Source organism: Oryctolagus cuniculus, chromosome 16 (genome assembly GCF_051225735.1).
Source record: "Oryctolagus cuniculus isolate XC-2025 breed Fujian yellow rabbit chromosome 16, ASM5122573v1, whole genome shotgun sequence".
NCBI lineage: Eukaryota > Metazoa > Chordata > Mammalia > Lagomorpha > Leporidae > Oryctolagus > Oryctolagus cuniculus.
The window spans coordinates 22,393,951-22,411,961 of record NC_142882.1 but is presented as its reverse complement, the minus strand read 5'-3'; the positions used below and the strand labels follow the sequence as shown (position 1 = coordinate 22,411,961).

Genomic DNA, 18,011 nt, shown 5'->3' with positions numbered 1-18,011 from the left:
TCAGGCTGAGTGGAGACCGGGGATTGAGTTCAGGGGTCTGTTGTTAATAATATGTGTGGCTCCCTTAGAGCTGTCGTGTTGATGCAGACGAGAGCTACTGAAGTCTGAGGAACTTCTTAAGATATATTTATTTGAAAGGGGGAGAGAAGAGAGAAAGATCTCTCCATCCATCCATCCATCTTCCATTGCTGATTCACTCCCCAAATTGCAACAGTCGGGGCTGGGCCAGGTTGAAGTTGGGAGCCAGGAGCTCCATCCGGGTCTCCCTTGCAGGTGCAGGGGCCAGAGGACTTGGGTGCCGTCTTCCGCTGCGTTTTCCAGGTGCATTAGCAGGGAGCTGGGTTGGAAGTGGAGCAGCTGGGACTCGAACCGGCGCCCCTATGGGATGCCAGCACTGCAGGCCTGGGCTTTAATCCACTGCGCCACAGAGCCGGACCCTGATTTCAGAATTTTTTTTTTTTTCACTGAAAATAAACTTGTCTTTTAATTCTATCTTCCCACAGACTTTCTGAAGTGCCCCTGTAGGAAGTATAATGATTAAATCCAGCTCATTGTTTTTTTCTTTTACTTCAAAATCTGGAAATAGTAAGTGTACCTATACTAAATGGAATAGATTTATACTAAGTGGCCTAGTGGGTACAGCCATCACCTGAGTGCCTGCATCCCATTTGGGCGTCGGTTCGAGTCCCGGCTGCTCCTCTTTCAATCTAGCGCTTTGCTATGGCTTGGGAAGGCAGTGGAAGACGGCCCAAGTCTGTGGGCCCCTGCACCCGCGTGGGAGACCCGGAAGAAGCTCCTGGCTCCTGACTTCTGCTGGCCTCTGCCTGGCCCAGCCCTGGCCGTTGCAGCCAATTTGGGAGTTAACCAGCAGATGGAAGACAACCCCCCCCACCCCCCGTGCCTCTCAGTAGCTCTGCTTTTCAAATAAATAAATAAACCTTTTAAAAATACACTCTCCTATTTTTAGTATCAATTGGGGAAGCCCCTCCCCCCCAAAAACCCCCAATGGTGTATGTATGCTTTTGCAGGGCACTGGATTAAGTCAACCTGGGAAAAAAATCGAGGCAAAGCAGAGACCCCCGCCCCTATACCCGCCCCCCAACGAAGCCCCACCCCTCATCTCAGGCCCCGCCCCGCAGGCCCATCGCTCTTAAGCCACGCCCCCACGGGCCCGGGGGACCGGAGCCCCGCCCCAACCCCACCCTCCGTGGGCGCCCGTGTGTGACCACGCTAGAGCCTAACCTCACCACCCGAGTTAGACACTAGAATGCTTTTTTTTTTGCCAATGCCGGATGAAAGAATCACCCCTCCCGCCAGCGCCTATCACCACTCAGCGCCGGCAGGCCCCATTCCAGCCACTTCCGCTCCCGACGCCCCACGCGACCGGAAGCGGAAGTCCGCGCAGGCGCGGATGGCGGTCTTGCGGCCGCGCGCGGCGCGCCGAGGTGGGAGTGTCTCCGGCGGATCTGCAGGTGCCTCCCGGCCCCTCGGTGGGGCGGGGAGGGCGGGCAGGGCTCGGCTGGCCGGGGAGGGGCCGAGGGGCCGGGGTCGGAGGCCGGGGCGGAGCTGCTTCCCTGCAGCTGTGGCCCGGCCGTGGTGAGGCCCGCTTGCCGGTGGCGTCGTATCTGGAGCCTCACGTTCACGCCTTTGCGCTCGGGGGGAGTCCCCGTCGGGGTCTTCAGGGACCCCCGCTCCGGGCCGGGGCCGGGCCTCAGGACTGTCATTGTGGCGACAGGGCGATCACGTTGTAAATCCGGGTCTCGCGGGCCGGGGATGCCCTGCCTGGTTCTCCCCGGTTCATAGTGGAGGCCCGACACCGTGAAGCTTTTTAGCTTTGCAACTGGAGTGTTAGGGTTGGGTGCCCGTGCGCAGATCGGCTTGACGATCTGTCGAGTGTATTTGAAAAATCGAGAAAAGAATTAGGTGACAAGAGGGGTGTGGGGAGAGAGAGAGAGAGAGAGAGAGATCTTGCATTCACTCCCCAGATGGCTGTAATGGTTAGGACTGGGCCAGGCTGAAGCCAGGAGCCAGGAGCTCCATCCGGGTCTCCCATGCAGGTGCAGGGGCTCAAGGACTTGGGCCATCTTCCACTGCTTTCCCAGGCCACAGCAGAGAGCTGGAGCAAAAGTGGAGCAGCCGGGACTCGAACCAGCACTCATGTGGCAAACCAGCGTCCCAGGCAGTGGCTTAACCTGGTATGCCATGGTGCTGGCCACCACCTTTTTTTTTTTTTTTTTTTAAAGAATGAATTAGCATTGTTTTTTCAGAGACACCTGGAATCTGGTGTTGAGATTTGTGTTGTATGATGAAAGACAATTTACGTCATGACTGTGTTTGATTTTTGTGGTGTCTTGTTTGTGTGCGAGTTCATGTGTGCAGGTGGCTTCTTGGGCTGCTTTGATGTCATTCTTTTAAAAATTTATTTAAAGAATTTTTTATTTATTTATTTATTTTTATTTATTTATTTTTTTGACAGGCAGAGTGGACAGTGAGAGAGAGAGACAGAGAGAGAAAGGTCTTCCTTTGCCGTTGGTTCACCCTCCAATGGCCGCTGCTGCAGCCGGCGCACCGCGCTGATCCGATGGCAGGAGCCAGGATCCAGGTGCTTTTCCTGGTCTCCCATGGGGTGCAGGGCCCAAGCACCTGGGCCATCCTCCACTGCACTCCCTGGCCATAGCAGAGAGCTGGCCTGGAAGAGGGGCAACCGGGACAGAGTCCGGCGCCCCGACCGGGACTAGAACCCGGTGTGCCGGCGCCGCAAGGTGGAGGATTAGCCTATTGAGCCACGGCGCCGGCCAAGAATTTAAAAAAATTATTTATTTGAAAGGCATAGTGACACAGAGAGGGAGAAAGGGACATAGGGAAATAGATCTTCAATCTGCTGGTTCACTCCCATCTGGGCCGTGAACCAGCAGATGGAAGACCCCCCCCCCCCCCATAACTCTGACTTTCAAATAAGTAAATAAACCTTAAAAAAATAATAATAGTGACAAGGGTGACACGGGCCTACAGAGCAGTCTAACTTAGGGAGGAGGTGGGGCCGAACATCTCACAAGCGACCAGTGTTGGAACCCACCAGATGAGTGGTATGGGGATGAACAAGAAGTCTGGCTGTGGAGGAGGTTTGGGGGAGGAGACTTCAGAGAACATTCCAGAGGCACAGTCCCTCAGGCAGTGCAGAAACCTGGTGTGTTCCTGGAGCCAAGAAAAGTCAGCAAGATACGGAGCGGATTCGCCAGGGTGGCGTGGAAGGCAGGCTGTGGGGAAAGCTTGGGGAAAGTTGGGCCGCTGTTGTGTTCCGAGGCCACTGGGAAGCCATTGGGTCAGAGTGTTGAGCAGGGGGTAGCAGGCCTGTGATTGTGATCTGAACAAAACTCTAGCGCCTGGGTTGAGTGTGGAGTCAGCAGGGCAAGAAGGAATTTAGAGTTCGTGTGGGAGCTCGGATAAGTTTAGGACTTGGGTGATGGTAGTTGAGGCTCGGGATCAGAAAAATTGGATTTTTTTTTTAAGATACATTTATTAGAGAGAGGGAGGGAGGGAGTGAGTGAGATGTCTTCCATCTGCTGGTTCACTTTGCAGATGTCTGCACCACTCCGGGCTGGGCCAGTTGGAGGCCAGGAACCAGGAGCTCCAGCACCAGTGGTCGGAACTCGAGTCCTTGAGCCGGCACCTGCTGCTTCCCTCCTGCCGGCCCTTACCTGCGTCTCCCTTTCATCGCAGGAAGACGGTGGCTGAGGCCTGGAGCCCTGGTGCTGGCGTCATGGCGAGGAGCCTGGGGGGACGTGGATGGGTGGCGGTGGAGAAGGACGTGCCCTGGGCCCTGTCCTTTCTCCCTCTCCCGCCTCAGCTGAGGAAGCAGTTGGCGGGTGGGGTGGGGTGGGGCGCAGGGATGGGGAGCATTCTTCCTGCCCCGAGACATCACAAGGGCTCTGTGTTCGAGACCTGAGTCTCCTGTGCTGTGGGGCTTCCCTCAGCGCCACCCCTGCTGTCCCCTCCCCGCGAGACCACCTGGAAACACACACAGGCTGGGTCCACTTACATAGAAGCTACCCCGCCGCCTTTCTCCCGGGCTGGGCGGCCGGCAGGTGCGGGCTGTTCCATCCTCAGAGGGCTCTCACGGACTGCACTGCTGGGGACGGAATTCGGAAACTAGAAGGCCATCGAGTTTCTTAGGTGGATGGAAATCCTTTTTTTTTTTTTTTTTTTTCTATTTAAGATTTATTGATTTATTTGAAGTGCAGACGGAGTTATATATATAGAGAGAGATAGGGGTCTTCCATCCACTGGTTCACTCCACAAACGGCCAGGGCTGGGCCAGGCCAAAGCCAGGCATCAGGAGCTTCCTCCAGGTCTCCCACACGGGTGGCAGGGGCCCAAGCACTTGGGCCACCTTCTGCCGCTTTCCCAGGTGCATGACCAGGGAGCTGGACCGGAAGTGGGGCAGCCGGGACTCAAACTGGAGCTCTCCTGTAGGATGCCGGCGGCGTAGGCCACCGCTTAACTCACGCTGCAACCCCAGCCCCACCTGGGAACTTACTCCCTGTGGATCGGGATGACTCCTGCCTCTAAGACTCGGAGGGACCCTAGGGACTTCACAAAAATCCCAGGGCCCGAGCTGGATACGTGGCTCTGAGCTGCCGGGCTGTACAGTCAGGGGTCAGCAGAGTCAGCCAGAGGGAGGGAGTCATTGTGTCGGCGTGGTGGGCGCAGGTGCGCGATCCTGGCAAGTGCAGGACCCCGGCCTCCAGGGGTAAGGCTGGCGTCATCGTGGCCTGCCCGGGCACCTGCCGGCCTCCACCGCATTACTCCTGTCCATCCCATGATTGGGTCTGTCGTCTGCCCCGTGACGGCCTGAGTGGGTCTCCTGGAGCCTCCTCCCAGAGCGTTCGCGCTGTGGGTTGATGGGAGCCCATTTTCTGTTGGTCATTAGCCAGACAGGTGCGTGTAGCTCAGGGTTGATCTGGAGGCTGAAACTTCAAGGCCGTGTAGCTTTCAGGGGTGGGCCTTGTGCCGGAGGGAGAGATCACGTGACTAGGCAGGACGCAGAGAGGTTCCGGGGCCTTGCCTGTCCTCTTTATTTTTGGTAAAGATTTATTTATCTATTTGAAAGGCAGCGTTAGGGAGCGAGAGGGCGAGAGAAGGAGAGAAGGAGAGATGGAGACTACCTCCATCTTTTGGTTGTTCTGCACATGGCTGCAATGGCCTGACCGGGCCAGGCCAAAGCTGGGAGCCAGGAGCTTCTTCCAGGTCTCCCACGTGGGTGGCAGGAGCCCATGGACTTGGGCCCATCTTTTGCTGCTTCCTCAGGCGCTTTATCTGGGAGCTGGATTGGAAATGGAGCAACCGGGACTCGAACCACTGCCCCCATGGGATGCCAGCACTGCAGAGGTCCCTTAAGAGCTATATGTGGGCAGGGCCCCTGGTGCGCTAAATGCCTTCCATCAGGCCCCACCTCTTAAATGTCCCCCCACCTCGCAACGCCAGGCCTCCAGCACGTGGAGTTTTGGGGGCCACAGCGCAGCGTGTGTGAGCCTAGCAGGGTCTTCTGGAAGGGCCCCTCTGGGTGTGCGAGCGACTCTGCCACCCACTGTGTGGCTCCGTCCCACAGTCCGGGCCCAGGGGCAGCCAAGTCACCTTTCCTGTGCGGCTGGGAAGCTTCAGCTCACCGTTCACCAGCCGACGGGCGCTCGGCTTGTTTTCCCTCCTGGATGTTGTCACGCTGCTCTGAGCCCTGGTGTGGGATTTCCCGTGCACATCGTGGGTTTTTTTTTTTTTTTTTTATTGTCGTGGGTGTGTGTAACTCTGGTGTGTGGTAATGTGGGTGTGTGTAACTCTGGGGTGCCCTGGGACTGTTGGACAATACCGGGGCCCTGTTTGGCGTTCCTTCCAGCAGGAGATGATGGTTCTTTTGGTCCAGTTCTGCCTTTTTTTTGTGGTTTTTAACAATTTTTATCTTTATTTATTTATTTTTTAAAAACCCAGAAACCTTTATTTAAGGTATACAAACTTCATGCATTTCATAAATACAACGTTAGGAACACAGTGATTCTTCCTCCCCTCCCCTCTCTCCCACCCACACTCCCACCCCTCTTCCTCCTCCCTCTCTTATTCCCATTCTAATTTTTCACTAAGATCTATTTGCAGTGAACTTCATACACATACGATTAACCTTACACTGAGTAAAGAGTTGAACAGATAGTGTGAAAAAAAAAAAAAACAAAAACCCAGCTGTTCCTCAACAGTCAAGACAGGACTTTTCAAAGTCGCCACATCTCAAAGGGTCAGTTCCAGGTCTGGAGATCACCCTCTGGGGGCTCTGCTGGCTGCGTTTCCGCGTGTGTTCGTGGCCCACCTCCTCCTCGCTCTGCACTCTCTGCACGGGCCGGTCGCTCCTCTCTAGGAAGTCACCTCTCCTCCCGCCTCTGCCCTGCCACTGCTGTCACAGGGACGCCGGCTTTGCTGCCGCCGCGTCCCCAAGTTTAAAGTCCTGGTTACGAAGGCTCCCTCCCCTCCACGAGTGTGTGAATATTTGTATTTTCAGTTAAATCCCACCGTCCTTTCTGACAGGAGGTGACTCTTCTTTCAATTCATTTTGGCCTGGGAATCGAGACTTGACCCCGCAGGCCTGACGTGTGCGTGGGATATTTTGGAAGACACATCAGTCCAGTGACAGGCAAATGGTAAGACTGCTTTCGTTGTAGATGTTTTTTTTTTATTTTATTTTATTTTTTTTTTTATTTTTGACAGGCAGAGTGGACAGTGAGAGAGAGAGACAGAGAGAGAAAGGTCTTCCTTTGCCGTTGGTTCACCCTCCAATGGCCGCCGCTGCAGCCGGCGCACCGTGCTGATCCGATGGCAGGAGCCAGGATCCAGGTGCTTTTCCTGGTCTCCCATGGGGTGCAGGGCCCAAGCACCTGGGCCATCCTCCACTGCACTCCCTGGCCATAGCAGAGAGCTGGCCTGGAAGAGGGGCAACCGGGACAGAATCCGGCGCCCCGACCGGGACTAGAACCCGGTGTGCCGGCGCCGCAAGGTGGAGGATTAGCCTATTGAGCCACGGCGCCGGCTTCGTTGTAGATGTTTTAAAACATTCTAATGATTATTTTTAGGTGAGAGAAAGAGGGGGAGAGAGGGAGAGGGAGGGACAGAGAGACCTCCCACCCACTGGTTTATTCCCCAGGTGCCTGGGCCTGGGGTCTCAGTCTGAGTGTCTCCTGGGGGCGGCGGGGACCTAACTCCTCAGCCGTCACCCACTCCTCCCGGGGGTGGTTGCCAGGGAGCTGGATCGGAAGCAGAGCTGGCACTCAGATCTGGACACCGCAGTGTGGGATGCCAGTGTCAGCGCGGTCACATGAGCTCGCTCTTGGGCCCCTGTCCCGGCGGGGGGCTCCTCTGTACACTGCCTGGAGCAGGGCCAGTCTTGCGCATTCAGTTAGACTGAGTGGGTGTTGTGAGTGGGTCCCGGGGCCGTGCGCTCTAACCCGCGACCCCCGTCACTGTCCAGGGACTGAAGGTGACCATGCAGCCTGAGAGGGCAGGGACGCCGGTGCCCACGCTGGACCTCCCTGACCCGCAGCTGGCCGGGGTTTGTGGTGAGTGCGGTCCCGTGGGCCACGCGGCCAGTGCGCCCTGCCGCCCTGCCGCCCTGCGTCTTGCCCCCGAGTGCCCATCCCATCCCATCCTGCCTTCCTTCCCTCTGACTGCCACGGCTCCCCCCAAGCACACGGAACTGCGGTCCTGGGTGCAGGCCTTTCTGTTAAGAACACAAGGGGGTGAGGCCAGGCCTGTGTGATTGTCCCTGCCGCCCTGTGCGTACTGTGACACCCGCACTGCGACACCAGCGTATGCACCTGTAGCTGAGACATGTCCACTGGCTAGCTCTCTCTGGGCAATGTCGCGTTCTTTTATTGATTTAAGTTTATTTGAGGCAAAGAGAGAGAGAATGAGAAGGAGAGAGACAGCTCCCACCCAGTTGGTTTTCTCCCCAAATGCCTGGGAACCCGAAACTCAGTCTGGGTCTCCAGCGTGGGTGACACAGGTCCAACTGCTGACCCATGAGCTCTGTGTCGCAAGGTGGGGATTGGCAGGGTGCCGGAGCCAGGACTCAAACCGAGTGCCTGGGATGGGGATGTGGGCCGCCCGGCCAGCATCTCCACTGCCCGGCCCAGCGTCTGCCCAGGGTCTCACTCCCGAGTCCACAGTGATGTCCGTCTTGACCGTTAGAATTGACTAGACATGGCCTGTGTTTTAACTGAGTTGTTTTTTTTTTTTTTTTAAACGAGTTAAAAGTCTCCTGAGAAGCTAGGAAAAAATTAATTCTGGAGGACACACAGCATTTTTGTTCTAATGGCAAGGTTTCTGTTTCCTTTCATTCTGCCTTCCAGTAAGAAAAGCTTGTTTCCTAAGCTTACCGTCCGCTCTTGAACTTGGAGTCTGTGTTGTATTACTGGAAGGGTCTGATTCTCAGGTTGAGGTTATGGGTTGCTCTTTAGTGCATTTCTGGTCAGCCTTCTGGGCCAGGCTGTATCTTGTTTGGTTTTACAAAGTTTATTTACTTATTTGAAAGGCAGAGAGACAGGTAGATAGAGATAGATAGAGGTCTTCCGTCTGCTGGCTCACTCCCCGCATGCCTGCAACATCAGGGGCTGGACCAGGCCAGGACCAGGAGCCAGGAGCTCCATCCTGGTCTCCCAGGTGGGTGGCAGGGCCCAAGGACTTGGGCCATTGCCTGCTGTCTTCCCAGGGTGTGCATGAGCAGGGAGCTGGAGTTGGAAGCGCAGCCGGGACTTGAACCCAGGCTCTCGGATATGGGCTGTGGGCACCTGAAGTGGTGTCGTGACCGCTGTGCGGGATGCTCGTGTCTGCTCTTCAGGCGGGGATGCGTGCCGGCCTGCGGTGGGAACGGGGCTGTTAAACAGCTGCCTGGAAAATGCCGACCCCCTTTCTCCCGGGGCTCCCAGTGTGGCTGGGGGTCAGAGTTTTCCGTGAAGTCTAGAATGCAGTGGGATGGGGTGCTGGGGGGCGGCTGGGGAAGGGTCTTGGGAAAGGGGGCTTCTCGCAGCACCGGCACCAGTAGAGCTAAGCACAGCCAAGAGGGGGCTGTGCCGTGCGCTGAGCTCGCCAGGCACTGGGCCGTCTTCCCTGGGTAGGTCTGCTAGGCCTGCTGCCACCATTACCACGGGCTGTCAGCATGAACAACAGAGCCCGAGCCCAGGGCGTGCACAGGGCTGGTTCCTCCCAGGGCTCCTCCGGGGCCTAGGGACGTCCATCTTCTCACTCCTTCTCCACCTCGTCTTCCTAGAAGGACAGCAGTCATGCCGGGTCTGGGCCCTTCGCTGCTGAGCTCGGGGTGTGCCGTTCTGAATTCTGTCCCCCAAGATTCCCATGCCGGAGCCCCAGCTCCCCATGCTGGAGGTGGGGCCTTTGGGCAGCTGACACAGGCTTGGTGTGGCTCTCAGGGTGGGGCCCCGGGCCCGTGGGCCTGTGCCGTGCACGAGGCTCCAGTGCTATGCTCCGCGTGACAATGCGGAGAGAAGGCGGTGTCCTCAGGCCGGGCGGAGTCTGGAGGCAGAGGCGTGGGGGGCAGGTGCACTGCGTTCCTCTCAGGCTGGTGCTTTGCTGGCAGGACCGAACATCTTGGGTCTTGGCTGCCCTCGTGGTTCTGGTGCACTGAAGCGGAGGGAGCAGACTCAGCGTGGCTTTGAAAAGGCTCGTGGGGAAGGCTGAGGAAGCCAGACTCAAGCTCCCAGCATCCTCTCCCAGGGCAGCCGCACCCAGCTGTGAGAGCGTGTGGGCAAACTCCATGGACTCTTGGCACCCACAGTTGTCTCCAGGAGCTGGCCACGTGGGCAGTTCCAGACCCCCGGAGCCTCACCCACACCCTCACCTCTTGTCCGTAAGGGCCGCGGGCACCCCTGCAACCCAGGTCCCCAGACACCAGCCAGTGGCCAGCGTGCTGAGCGGGCCCTGCTGGGGACAGTGGCCAGGCGTGTGTATTGGCTCCCCCTGCACAGCAGGGAAGTGTGGGGGTGATTTCAGATGGACCCGGGAGGCTGGAGGAGCCTTTGCACGTATGTTCCTGTGGGGGCGTGCCTGTGTGTGTGTATGCACACACATGTGTCATCGTGGTTAGGGCGAGTGGCCCAGGGCCAGCGAGTGTGCCTGCTGGGCCAGGCTGTGCCCCTTACGCCTGCTCTCTCCTCCCCAGCTCTGCCTGCTCAGGACCCACCCTGGGGGCAGGAGGGCAGCAGAGAGGAGGAAGCCCTGGCTCCAGGGTGGCCGTCTACCTGTTCCCAGGTAAGTAAGATGTTCTAACAGCCTGGCTGTGCCCCACACTGGCCCCCGTCCTCTGAGCTTCCTGGACCATCACGACCCCACAGAGCTGGTCTCCAGGCTGCGGGAGCTGGGCCTCTTGCAGTGGAGTGAGGGGGGCACAGCCCATGGGTCCCAGCCCATCATTTAGACCCTCCCAAGACTGCTGGGCACAGAGCAAGAGCGTGAGCCGTCCTGTCCCGTGGTCGTCCTGTCCTGCTGAGCAAAGAGGGCAGACATTTACTCGAATGTTCTCTCTTGGCCACAGTGTGCTCAGGCCTGCTTTGCGCTGGGGCAGGAGGGGGTGTAAATCCGTATGGGTCCGGTGGTTTGCTGTCTACAGGTGAAAGCCTTCCTTGATGTGGAGGTCTTCTGATGGCACACTTCTGGCTGCCAAGAGACTGGAGAGGAGGCTCGGGGAGCCCTCAGAACCCTGTCTGAAAGTCCTTGCGGCCGGCGCCGCAGCTCACTAGGCTAATCCTCTGCCTGTGGCGCCAGTACACCGGGTTCTAGTCCTAGTCGGGGTGCTGGATTCTGTCCCGGTTGCCCCTCTTGCAGTCCAGCTCTCTGCTGTGGCCCGGGAGTGCAGTGGAGGATGGCCCAAGTGCCTGGACCCTGCACCCCATGGGAGACCAGGAGAAGTACCTGGCTCCTGCCTTCGGATCAGCGCGGTGCGCCGGCCGCAGTGCACCGGTTGCGGCGGCCATTGGAGGGTGAGCCAACGGCAAAGGAAGACCTTTCTCTCTGTCTCTCTCTCTCTCACTAACTCTGCCTGTCAAAAAAAAAAAAAAAAAAAAAAAAGTCCTTGCGTGGGGTCTCACTTCCCCACCCCCACTGGGCCCCAGCAGCGGGGGCGGCCCCGGCTGAAGCAGGGTGGTCGTGTCTCAGCTGGGACGCAGCCCAGGGCGCTGTGTGTTTTAGGAAGCAGTCACCTTTGCAGATGTGGCCGTGGTGTTCACCCCCGAGGAGTGGCTGTTCCTGGACTCTGCTCAGAGGCGCCTGTACCGGGACGTGATGCTGGAGAACTACAGGAACCTGTCCGCCGTGGGTAAGGCCAGGAACTGCGGCCGGGGCTCTGGGAGGTCAAACAGCGCGCAAACAGGCAGGTCCAGCCTGCACGGCGCTTTCGGCCTGGTGGTCCCCTCGCCCTGCTCCCTGACTCGGAGACACTCGGGGCTGTCTCGGACGCAGGCTGTGGATCCTGGGGACTGGAGAGCCCCGCCTCCTCTGGGACAGGATGAGACTCGCGTGGGGTTCTTCAGTGGCTCCCAGAGAATGCATATTCTGAAAAGCCATGCACGATTTTGCAGGTGTTTTTTTTTTTTTTTTTTTTTTTTTTTTTTTTTTTTAATGCCAAATTAAGACTTATCTCTCAACTCCGTGTTTCCTGGAGCCTCTTACACTGCGCACATGTTCACTGCCTTAGTGAGAGCCTTGCTGTGCGTTGGAATTCAGCCATGTGTATTTGCCACGCCCCCCCGCCTGAGCCCCCAGAGAGGGGGCTTCAGACTATCAGGGTCCCACGGGAGGGCCCCGTCTTCCCACACTGGGCATTTTTCCCACGAGCAGGAGAGCAGCTGTGAAAACCCAGGGCGGTGTCCCACTTGGGGCAGGAGGGGCTGTGGACCACCCCGACTGTCTGCCCAGGAGCCTCTGCAGGTGGGCTCAGGCAGGTCAGCTCTGGGCACTAAGGGGCGCGTTGGCCTTGGGAATACCGAGAAGTAAATCAACTGTGGTGCCCTCGAGAGGGAGTGCTGTCTGGCTGCCCTGGCTTCATGTTGACTCTGATTCCACAGCAAGACGTGTCCTGCCTTCTCTTCATGTTTGATACTGCCGTGTGGGTGTCATCTGCTGTGTCCCCGCCGTCCTTGCTTGCTGCACAGGCCTCGGCGCCTCTCCCGCAGGTGTCGAGTGTCTGCTGCTGTGTCCCTCGTCCTGCCATTCCCTACTTCTCACGCAGCCGCACGCCTTAGAATTCCCCTCTACTCTTTGGTGCTTTTCCTCCTCTTGATGATTTCATCCCATGTTTGGGATCCCTGTTTAGAAAAAAAATATCACAACTTTCTTGCTTACTTTTTTGGTTTGAACACACAATTTCTTCCTTTGTCCCCTTAATGATTTCTGTCCTCCTCCCAATGTGTTTCAGAACCTCAACGTCAACCCCAAGGGTCCATTCCTAGCCAAGATACTTTTGGGGGGATTCCCTGCATTGGCATGAAAAAGGTGAGGTTCCCCGGGGACACTTTGTCCGTCCTTTGTAGGGGGAGGAGTCTGGTGGCCGTGGGTTGGAACGCAGCCCCAAAGCAGCAAGAGGCTGGGGTGGTGCTCATCCCGGGGAGGAGGGACTGGAGGCTGGGGTGGTGCTCATCCCGGGGAGGAGGGACTGTGGAGGCTGGGGTGGTGCTCATCCCGGGGAGGAGGGACTGTGGAGGCTGGGGTGGTGCTCATCCCGGGGAGGAGGGTGCTCATCCCGGGGAGGAGGGACTGTGGAGGCTGGGGTGGTGCTCATCCCTGGGAGGAGGGACTGTGGAGGCTGGGGTGGTGCTCATCCTGGGGAGGAGGGACTGTGGAGGCTGGGGTGGTGCTCATCCTGGGGAGGAGGGACTGTGGAGGCTGGGGTTGCAGGGATGCACAGAGGACGCGTACAGAGGTCCAGACGTGTCCTCACAGCCGTGTGCGTGAGCTGCTCACTGCTCTAAGGAACTACCCGGGACAACCAAGTGTCTGAAGAGAAGGGGTTTGTCTTGTCCCGTGTGGTCCTGGATCCCAGTCGGAGTCGGGCAGGTCCTGCTGGTTCTGCCTGGGTGGTGGGGTTCTCGCTGGCAGAGGGCCGAGGCCGCTCGGGGCATCTCAGGGTGAGAGGTAGGCAGCACGCGGCCCCGTGTCCCTCTCTGAAGCCCTCGGGATTTAGTCGGGGGTTCTGCCCTCGTGGACGCGTCCAGTCCAGTCGTGTCTTAGAGGCCTTGCCTCCGGACACCCTGAACTGGATTACACTGCCTCCTTCCTAGCACCGTTAGCAGAGGGGTTTGGGGCTAACACGTGGATGAGCCTCTGGGGCCACTCATCCAAGCTAATCCCTAAGCCCGCCATGGCCATTTCTAATCAACAGGACAGATATAGCGAGCATTTCAAACCCCATTTAGCCTTAAACAGTTCAGAAAAACGCCGCATCGAAGAAGCCCCTGACCGCGATGGAAACCTGGCTCCTGGTGCCGGAGCGTCCCGTCCTGCTGCACTGCAGGGCATTGTGGGTGGGAATGAGGTGGGAAAACCTTCAGGAAGGGGAGTCTTGCTCTCGCAGTTCCGCTCCCACGGGGGCAGTGTCTGTGGTCCTGTGCAGTCGGATGCTCTGCCGCTGAGCCACACCCCGTGGCTGTGGTGTGCAGTGCCCACGTCCTCCCTCGTCCACAGGAACCCCCTCAGCCCGGAGGAGGGCTCTGTGGCTATGCCGCGCTCGGGAAGCCACTCCTCCAGCATCGGCAGCCTTGTCCTGGAGAAGCCCCCTGCGCGCGTCCCAGGGGCGGGAAGTCCTTCTTCCCGCGCGCCCGCCTGCTCGAGCCCGAGAAGCGCCCCCGTGGGGAGAAGCCCTTCGCGTGCGGCACGTGCGGGAAGTGCTTCCGGTACAGCTCCGACCTCACGAGGCACGAGAAGACCCACACGGCCGAGAAGTGCTTCGAGTGCCGCCAGTGCCGCCAGGCCTTCAAGTACTCCTCCAACCTGCGGCGGCACCTGAGGACGCACGGCGGCCAGAAGCCCTTCGCGTGCGGCCAGTGCGGCAAGACCTTCACGAGGAACTTCAACCTGGCCCTGCACCGGCGGAACCACACGGGCGAGAAGCCCTACGCGTGCCAGGAGTGCGGGAAGGCCTTCCAGCAGCCCTCGTCCCTCCGGAGCCACGCGAGGACGCACACCGGGGAGAGGCCCTTCGCGTGCGGCCAGTGCGGGAAGGCCTTCCGGGAACACTCCTCGCTGAAGACTCACCTGCGGACCCACACGAGGGAGAAGCCCTATGCGTGCGACCAGTGCGGCAAGCCCTTCCGCACGAGCACGCACCTGCGCGTGCACAGGCGGGTCCACACCGGGGAGAAGCCGTACCCGTGCGGCACCTGCGGCCAGGTCCTGAGTCGCCTCTCGACCCTGAAGAGCCACATGCGGACCCACACGGGAGAGAAGCCCTACGCGTGCCAGGAGTGCGGGCGGGCCTTCCGCGAGCCCTCGTCACTCTGGAAGCACGCCAGGACTCACACCGGCAAGAAGCCCTACGCATGCCGGGAGTGCGGGCGGGCCTTCGGTCAGTCCTCACACCTGCTCGTGCACGTGCGAACCCACGCCGCGGGGAGACCCTACCCGTGTGATCAGTGTGAGAAGGCCTTCCGGCACAGCTCGTCCCTCACCGTGCACAAGAGGGTCCACGGTGGGCGAGAGAGCGCGGGGAGCAGCAGGCCACCTCTGCCTGTGCCTGGTCCCTGCAGCGGGCCCCTTGCTAGTTAGCTTCTGGGTGTGAGAGGCGACACTGGGGCTGTCGCTCATCCTCCCAGTCCTTGCTTAGCTGCGTGCGTGTCGTTATGCAGTTGGTCCTTGCACCACCTGCAGGTTTAGCCAACCACGGCCTTTTCCATGGATGTGCACAGGCTTTTTATCATTGTTCCCTAAAAAAAACGCCACCTAGCAACTATGCACAGAACATTCCTGCTGTACTAGGTGTGGTAAGCAGCCCAGAGATGATGGTCCGTATGTGGGAGGGAGATGTGTGCTAGTTCCATGCAAATGCTGTCCCATTTTATATCCAGGACTGGGGCATCTGCAGATTTTGGTATTTTATGTGTGTGTCTTGGAACACAATCCCTGTGGACACCAAGGTACGGCATTTTGGTTCATTTGTAGCCATGGTCTTCCATCATGACTTACTTTTGGCACATGAGTTATTGGGATTAGACTTTCGATCCTAGTACATGGATAGGTGTTCGTAAGAATATACTTACTGGCCGGCGCCGCGGCTCACCAGGCTAATCCTCTGCCTAGCGGCGCCGGCACACCGGGTTCTAGTCCCGGTCGGGGCGCCGGATTCTGTCCCGGTTGCTCCTCTTCCAGGCCAGCCCTCTGCTGTGGCCAGGGAGTGCAGTGGAGGATGGCCCAGGTGCTTGGGCCCTGCACCCCATGGGAGACCAGGAAAAGCACCTGGCTCCTGGCTCCTGCCATCGGATCAGCGCGGTGCGCCGGCCGCAGCGCGCCGGCCGCGGAGGCCATTGGAGGGTGAACCAACGGCAAAAGGAAGACCTTTCTCTCTGTCTCTCTTTCTCTCACTGTCCACTCTGCCTGTCAAAAAAACAAACAAACAAAAAACAAAACAAAACAAAACAAAAAAACCACGTGGGTCATCTTCTGCTACCTTCCCAGACATGTTAGCTAGGAGCTGGATTGGAAGTGGAGCAGCTGGGACTCGAACCAGAGCTCCAATACGGGAAGCCTGTGTGGCAAGCTACAGCGTAACCTGGTGCCTCACGATGTCAGCACCAGGAGTCGTCATGCCTTGTCTTTGTCCAGATCACAAAACTTCCATGGAAGCTTGCACTTGTTTGTATCACATGTGTGTGTAATATATGTGAGTGTATAGAAACAATACATGTAAATGTACATAGAAACAATACATGTAAATGTACATACATCCCAGGCCTTTCAGACCGCGTGGGTAAGAAAGTCCTTTGACGTGGGTTTTCCTGCTCCAGGAGTCTCAGCGTCTGGAAGGGGCTTCACTGGGAGGAGAGGCTGGTGAACGGGGTCTGGGTGGGGAGCTAGCTGGACCACAGGCTTCGAGTTTGCTGTGTACCCTGGGCGGGCAAGGAAACCCCGGGTCCTGCAGGGAATGGGGTGACAAGCAAGCCCCCTGCTGTCTTCCTGCACAGTGTTGACACATTGGATTTCTTTCTAAATCCCAATTCTAGGCTTAAAGAATCGTTGTGTGGGATTCTCGTGAGCAAAGAGAAGATAGGTCATAAGACTTGTCTAATTCACCTGGAATGAGAATTATTTATTTAGGGAGAGAGAGAGAGAGAGAGGGAGAGGGAGAGATGAGAGGGAGGGGGAGAACGAACCATCTTCATCTGCTGGTTCAGTGCCCAGGTGGCTGCAATAGCAGCCGGGTTTGGGCCAGGCCGAAGGCAGGAGCCTGGAGATCCATCCGGGTCCCCCACATGGGTGCAGGGGCCCAAGGACTTGGGCCAGCACCTGCTGCCTTCTCAGGCTCATTGGCAGGCAGCTGGATTGGAAGCAGAGTAACCAGGGGTTGAACAAGCTCTCTGCTGTGGGATGCAGGCATTGCAGGCGCCGCTTAGCCTATGGTTCACAATGCCTGCCCTGATAATTTTGTAACGAATGATATATTAGACGGTAGAAAGATTCCTTCCAAGTTCCACTGAAAAGAAGGGCGTAGGGGATGAGTGGACTGGAGGTTAACACGTGCACGTCCCACGTTGGAGTGCCGCCGTTTGACGCCCAGCTTGCTCCAGCTCCTGGAAAGCGGTGATGATAGCTCGGGGGGCTGGGTTCCTGCCACTCAGCCAGGAGTCCTGGATCGGCTTCTTGGATCCTGGGCCTGGCCCCAGCCCAGCCCTGGCTGTTGTAGACACTCCGGGCCATCTTCTATTGCTTTCCCAGGCCAAAGCAGCTGGATCGGAAGAGGAGCAGCCGGACTGGAACCGGTGCTGATATGGGATGCTGGCGCTTCAGGCCAGGGCTTTTACCCGCTGTGCCACAGTGCTGGCCCCAAGACTTCATTTCTCTAGATGGTGTATTTCTCCCGAGATCCATCTGCCTGTGTGTGCTCACCTCCAAGTTACAGAGGACAAGAGCAGCTAAGCCTACAGCAATAAAGGTGTCTTGGGAGCAGGCGTTTCTGCACCTGAGGGCTTGGGTTCAGAACCCAGCTCCGGCTCCTGACTCCAGCTTCCTGCTAATGCAGACTGGGGGGGGGGGGGAGGGCAGTGGCGGCGGCCTGGAGGGGAGGTGGTCAGCATTTACCTGAATATCGCCCATATAAGGCAGATTTTGGCAGTTCTACGATAGGGAAGTCAAATCCATACCCAGCAGGCACGGTGGACAGAACGGCTTCTCTCCGAAGAGGTTCAGACTGTCACCTGGAGCCTGTGGCCGTGCCACCTTACGTAGAAGAGGAGGCTTCGCAGATACGGTTCTGTTAGCAGTCTCCCTCCTGTGTGGGTCTCAGTATGATCAGCGTGGTCTCTGTGAGGGCAATGGGGAGGAGGCGAGTCAAGATAGGGACAGAGGTAATAGAGAGAGGAATGGGGAGAGAGGGGGAGAGAGAGAGGAGAGAAAGAAGGAGAGAGAGGGAAAGGGAGGGAGAGAGAAGGAGAGAGAGGGAGAGAGAGAGGGAGGGGGAGAGTGGGGTGGGAGAGGGAGAGATGGGGGGCGGGAGAGGGGAGAGGGAGGGGGAGGGAGAGAGGGAGAGGGAGAGAAGGAGAGGGGAAGAGGGGCGAGAGGGAGGGAGAGGGAGAGGGAGAGGAAGAGAGAGGGAGAGGGGGGAGGGGAAGGGAGAGGGGGAGAGGGAGAGGGAGAGAGGGAGAGGGAGAGAGGGGGGAGAGGGGGAGAGGGAGAGGAAGAGGGAGGAGGCCAAAGCCAGGAGCCAGGAGCCCGGTCCAGGCCTTGCCACGCCGTGGGCGGCAGGTGTGCAGCCATGGGGGTCA

At 58.2% G+C, this 18,011-nt stretch overlaps 1 protein-coding gene across 15 annotated transcripts; it reads left to right on the top strand.

Annotated features, from left to right (window-relative positions):
* The first annotated feature begins 1,357 nt into the window (after window positions 1-1,357).
* ZNF333 (zinc finger protein 333) lies at window positions 1,358-17,610 on the top strand. Of its 15 annotated transcripts, none has more exons than XM_051835700.3 (8): window positions 1,358-1,472; window positions 6,568-6,680; window positions 7,505-7,592; window positions 10,208-10,296; window positions 10,870-11,024; window positions 11,252-11,359; window positions 12,458-12,534; window positions 13,723-17,610. In XM_051835700.3, the coding sequence occupies exons 5-8, from the start codon at window positions 10,907-10,909 to the stop codon at window positions 14,800-14,802; spliced, it is 1,383 nt and encodes a 460-aa protein (XP_051691660.1). In that variant the 5' UTR covers window positions 1,358-1,472; window positions 6,568-6,680; window positions 7,505-7,592; window positions 10,208-10,296; window positions 10,870-10,906; the 3' UTR covers window positions 14,803-17,610. The 15 variants fall into 15 exon arrangements, with proteins under 15 accessions (XP_051691660.1, XP_089172657.1, XP_051691658.1 ...); XM_089316531.1 differs by having other exon boundaries at window positions 11,233-11,359; XM_051835698.3 differs by lacking the exon at window positions 7,505-7,592 and adding an exon at window positions 2,103-2,195.
* The last annotated feature ends 401 nt before the right edge of the window (window positions 17,611-18,011 follow it).

Bases quoted from the DNA above. Each gene is read 5' to 3' on its own strand.
- ZNF333 (XM_051835696.3), top strand. The intron at 10,297-10,869 runs GTAAGTAAGATG...CCCCTCTTGCAG, and splicing joins GGCCGTCTACCTGTTCCCAG to TCCAGCTCTCTGCTGTGGCC. The intron at 12,535-13,722 runs GTGAGGTTCCCC...CCTCGTCCACAG, and splicing joins CCTGCATTGGCATGAAAAAG to GAACCCCCTCAGCCCGGAGG.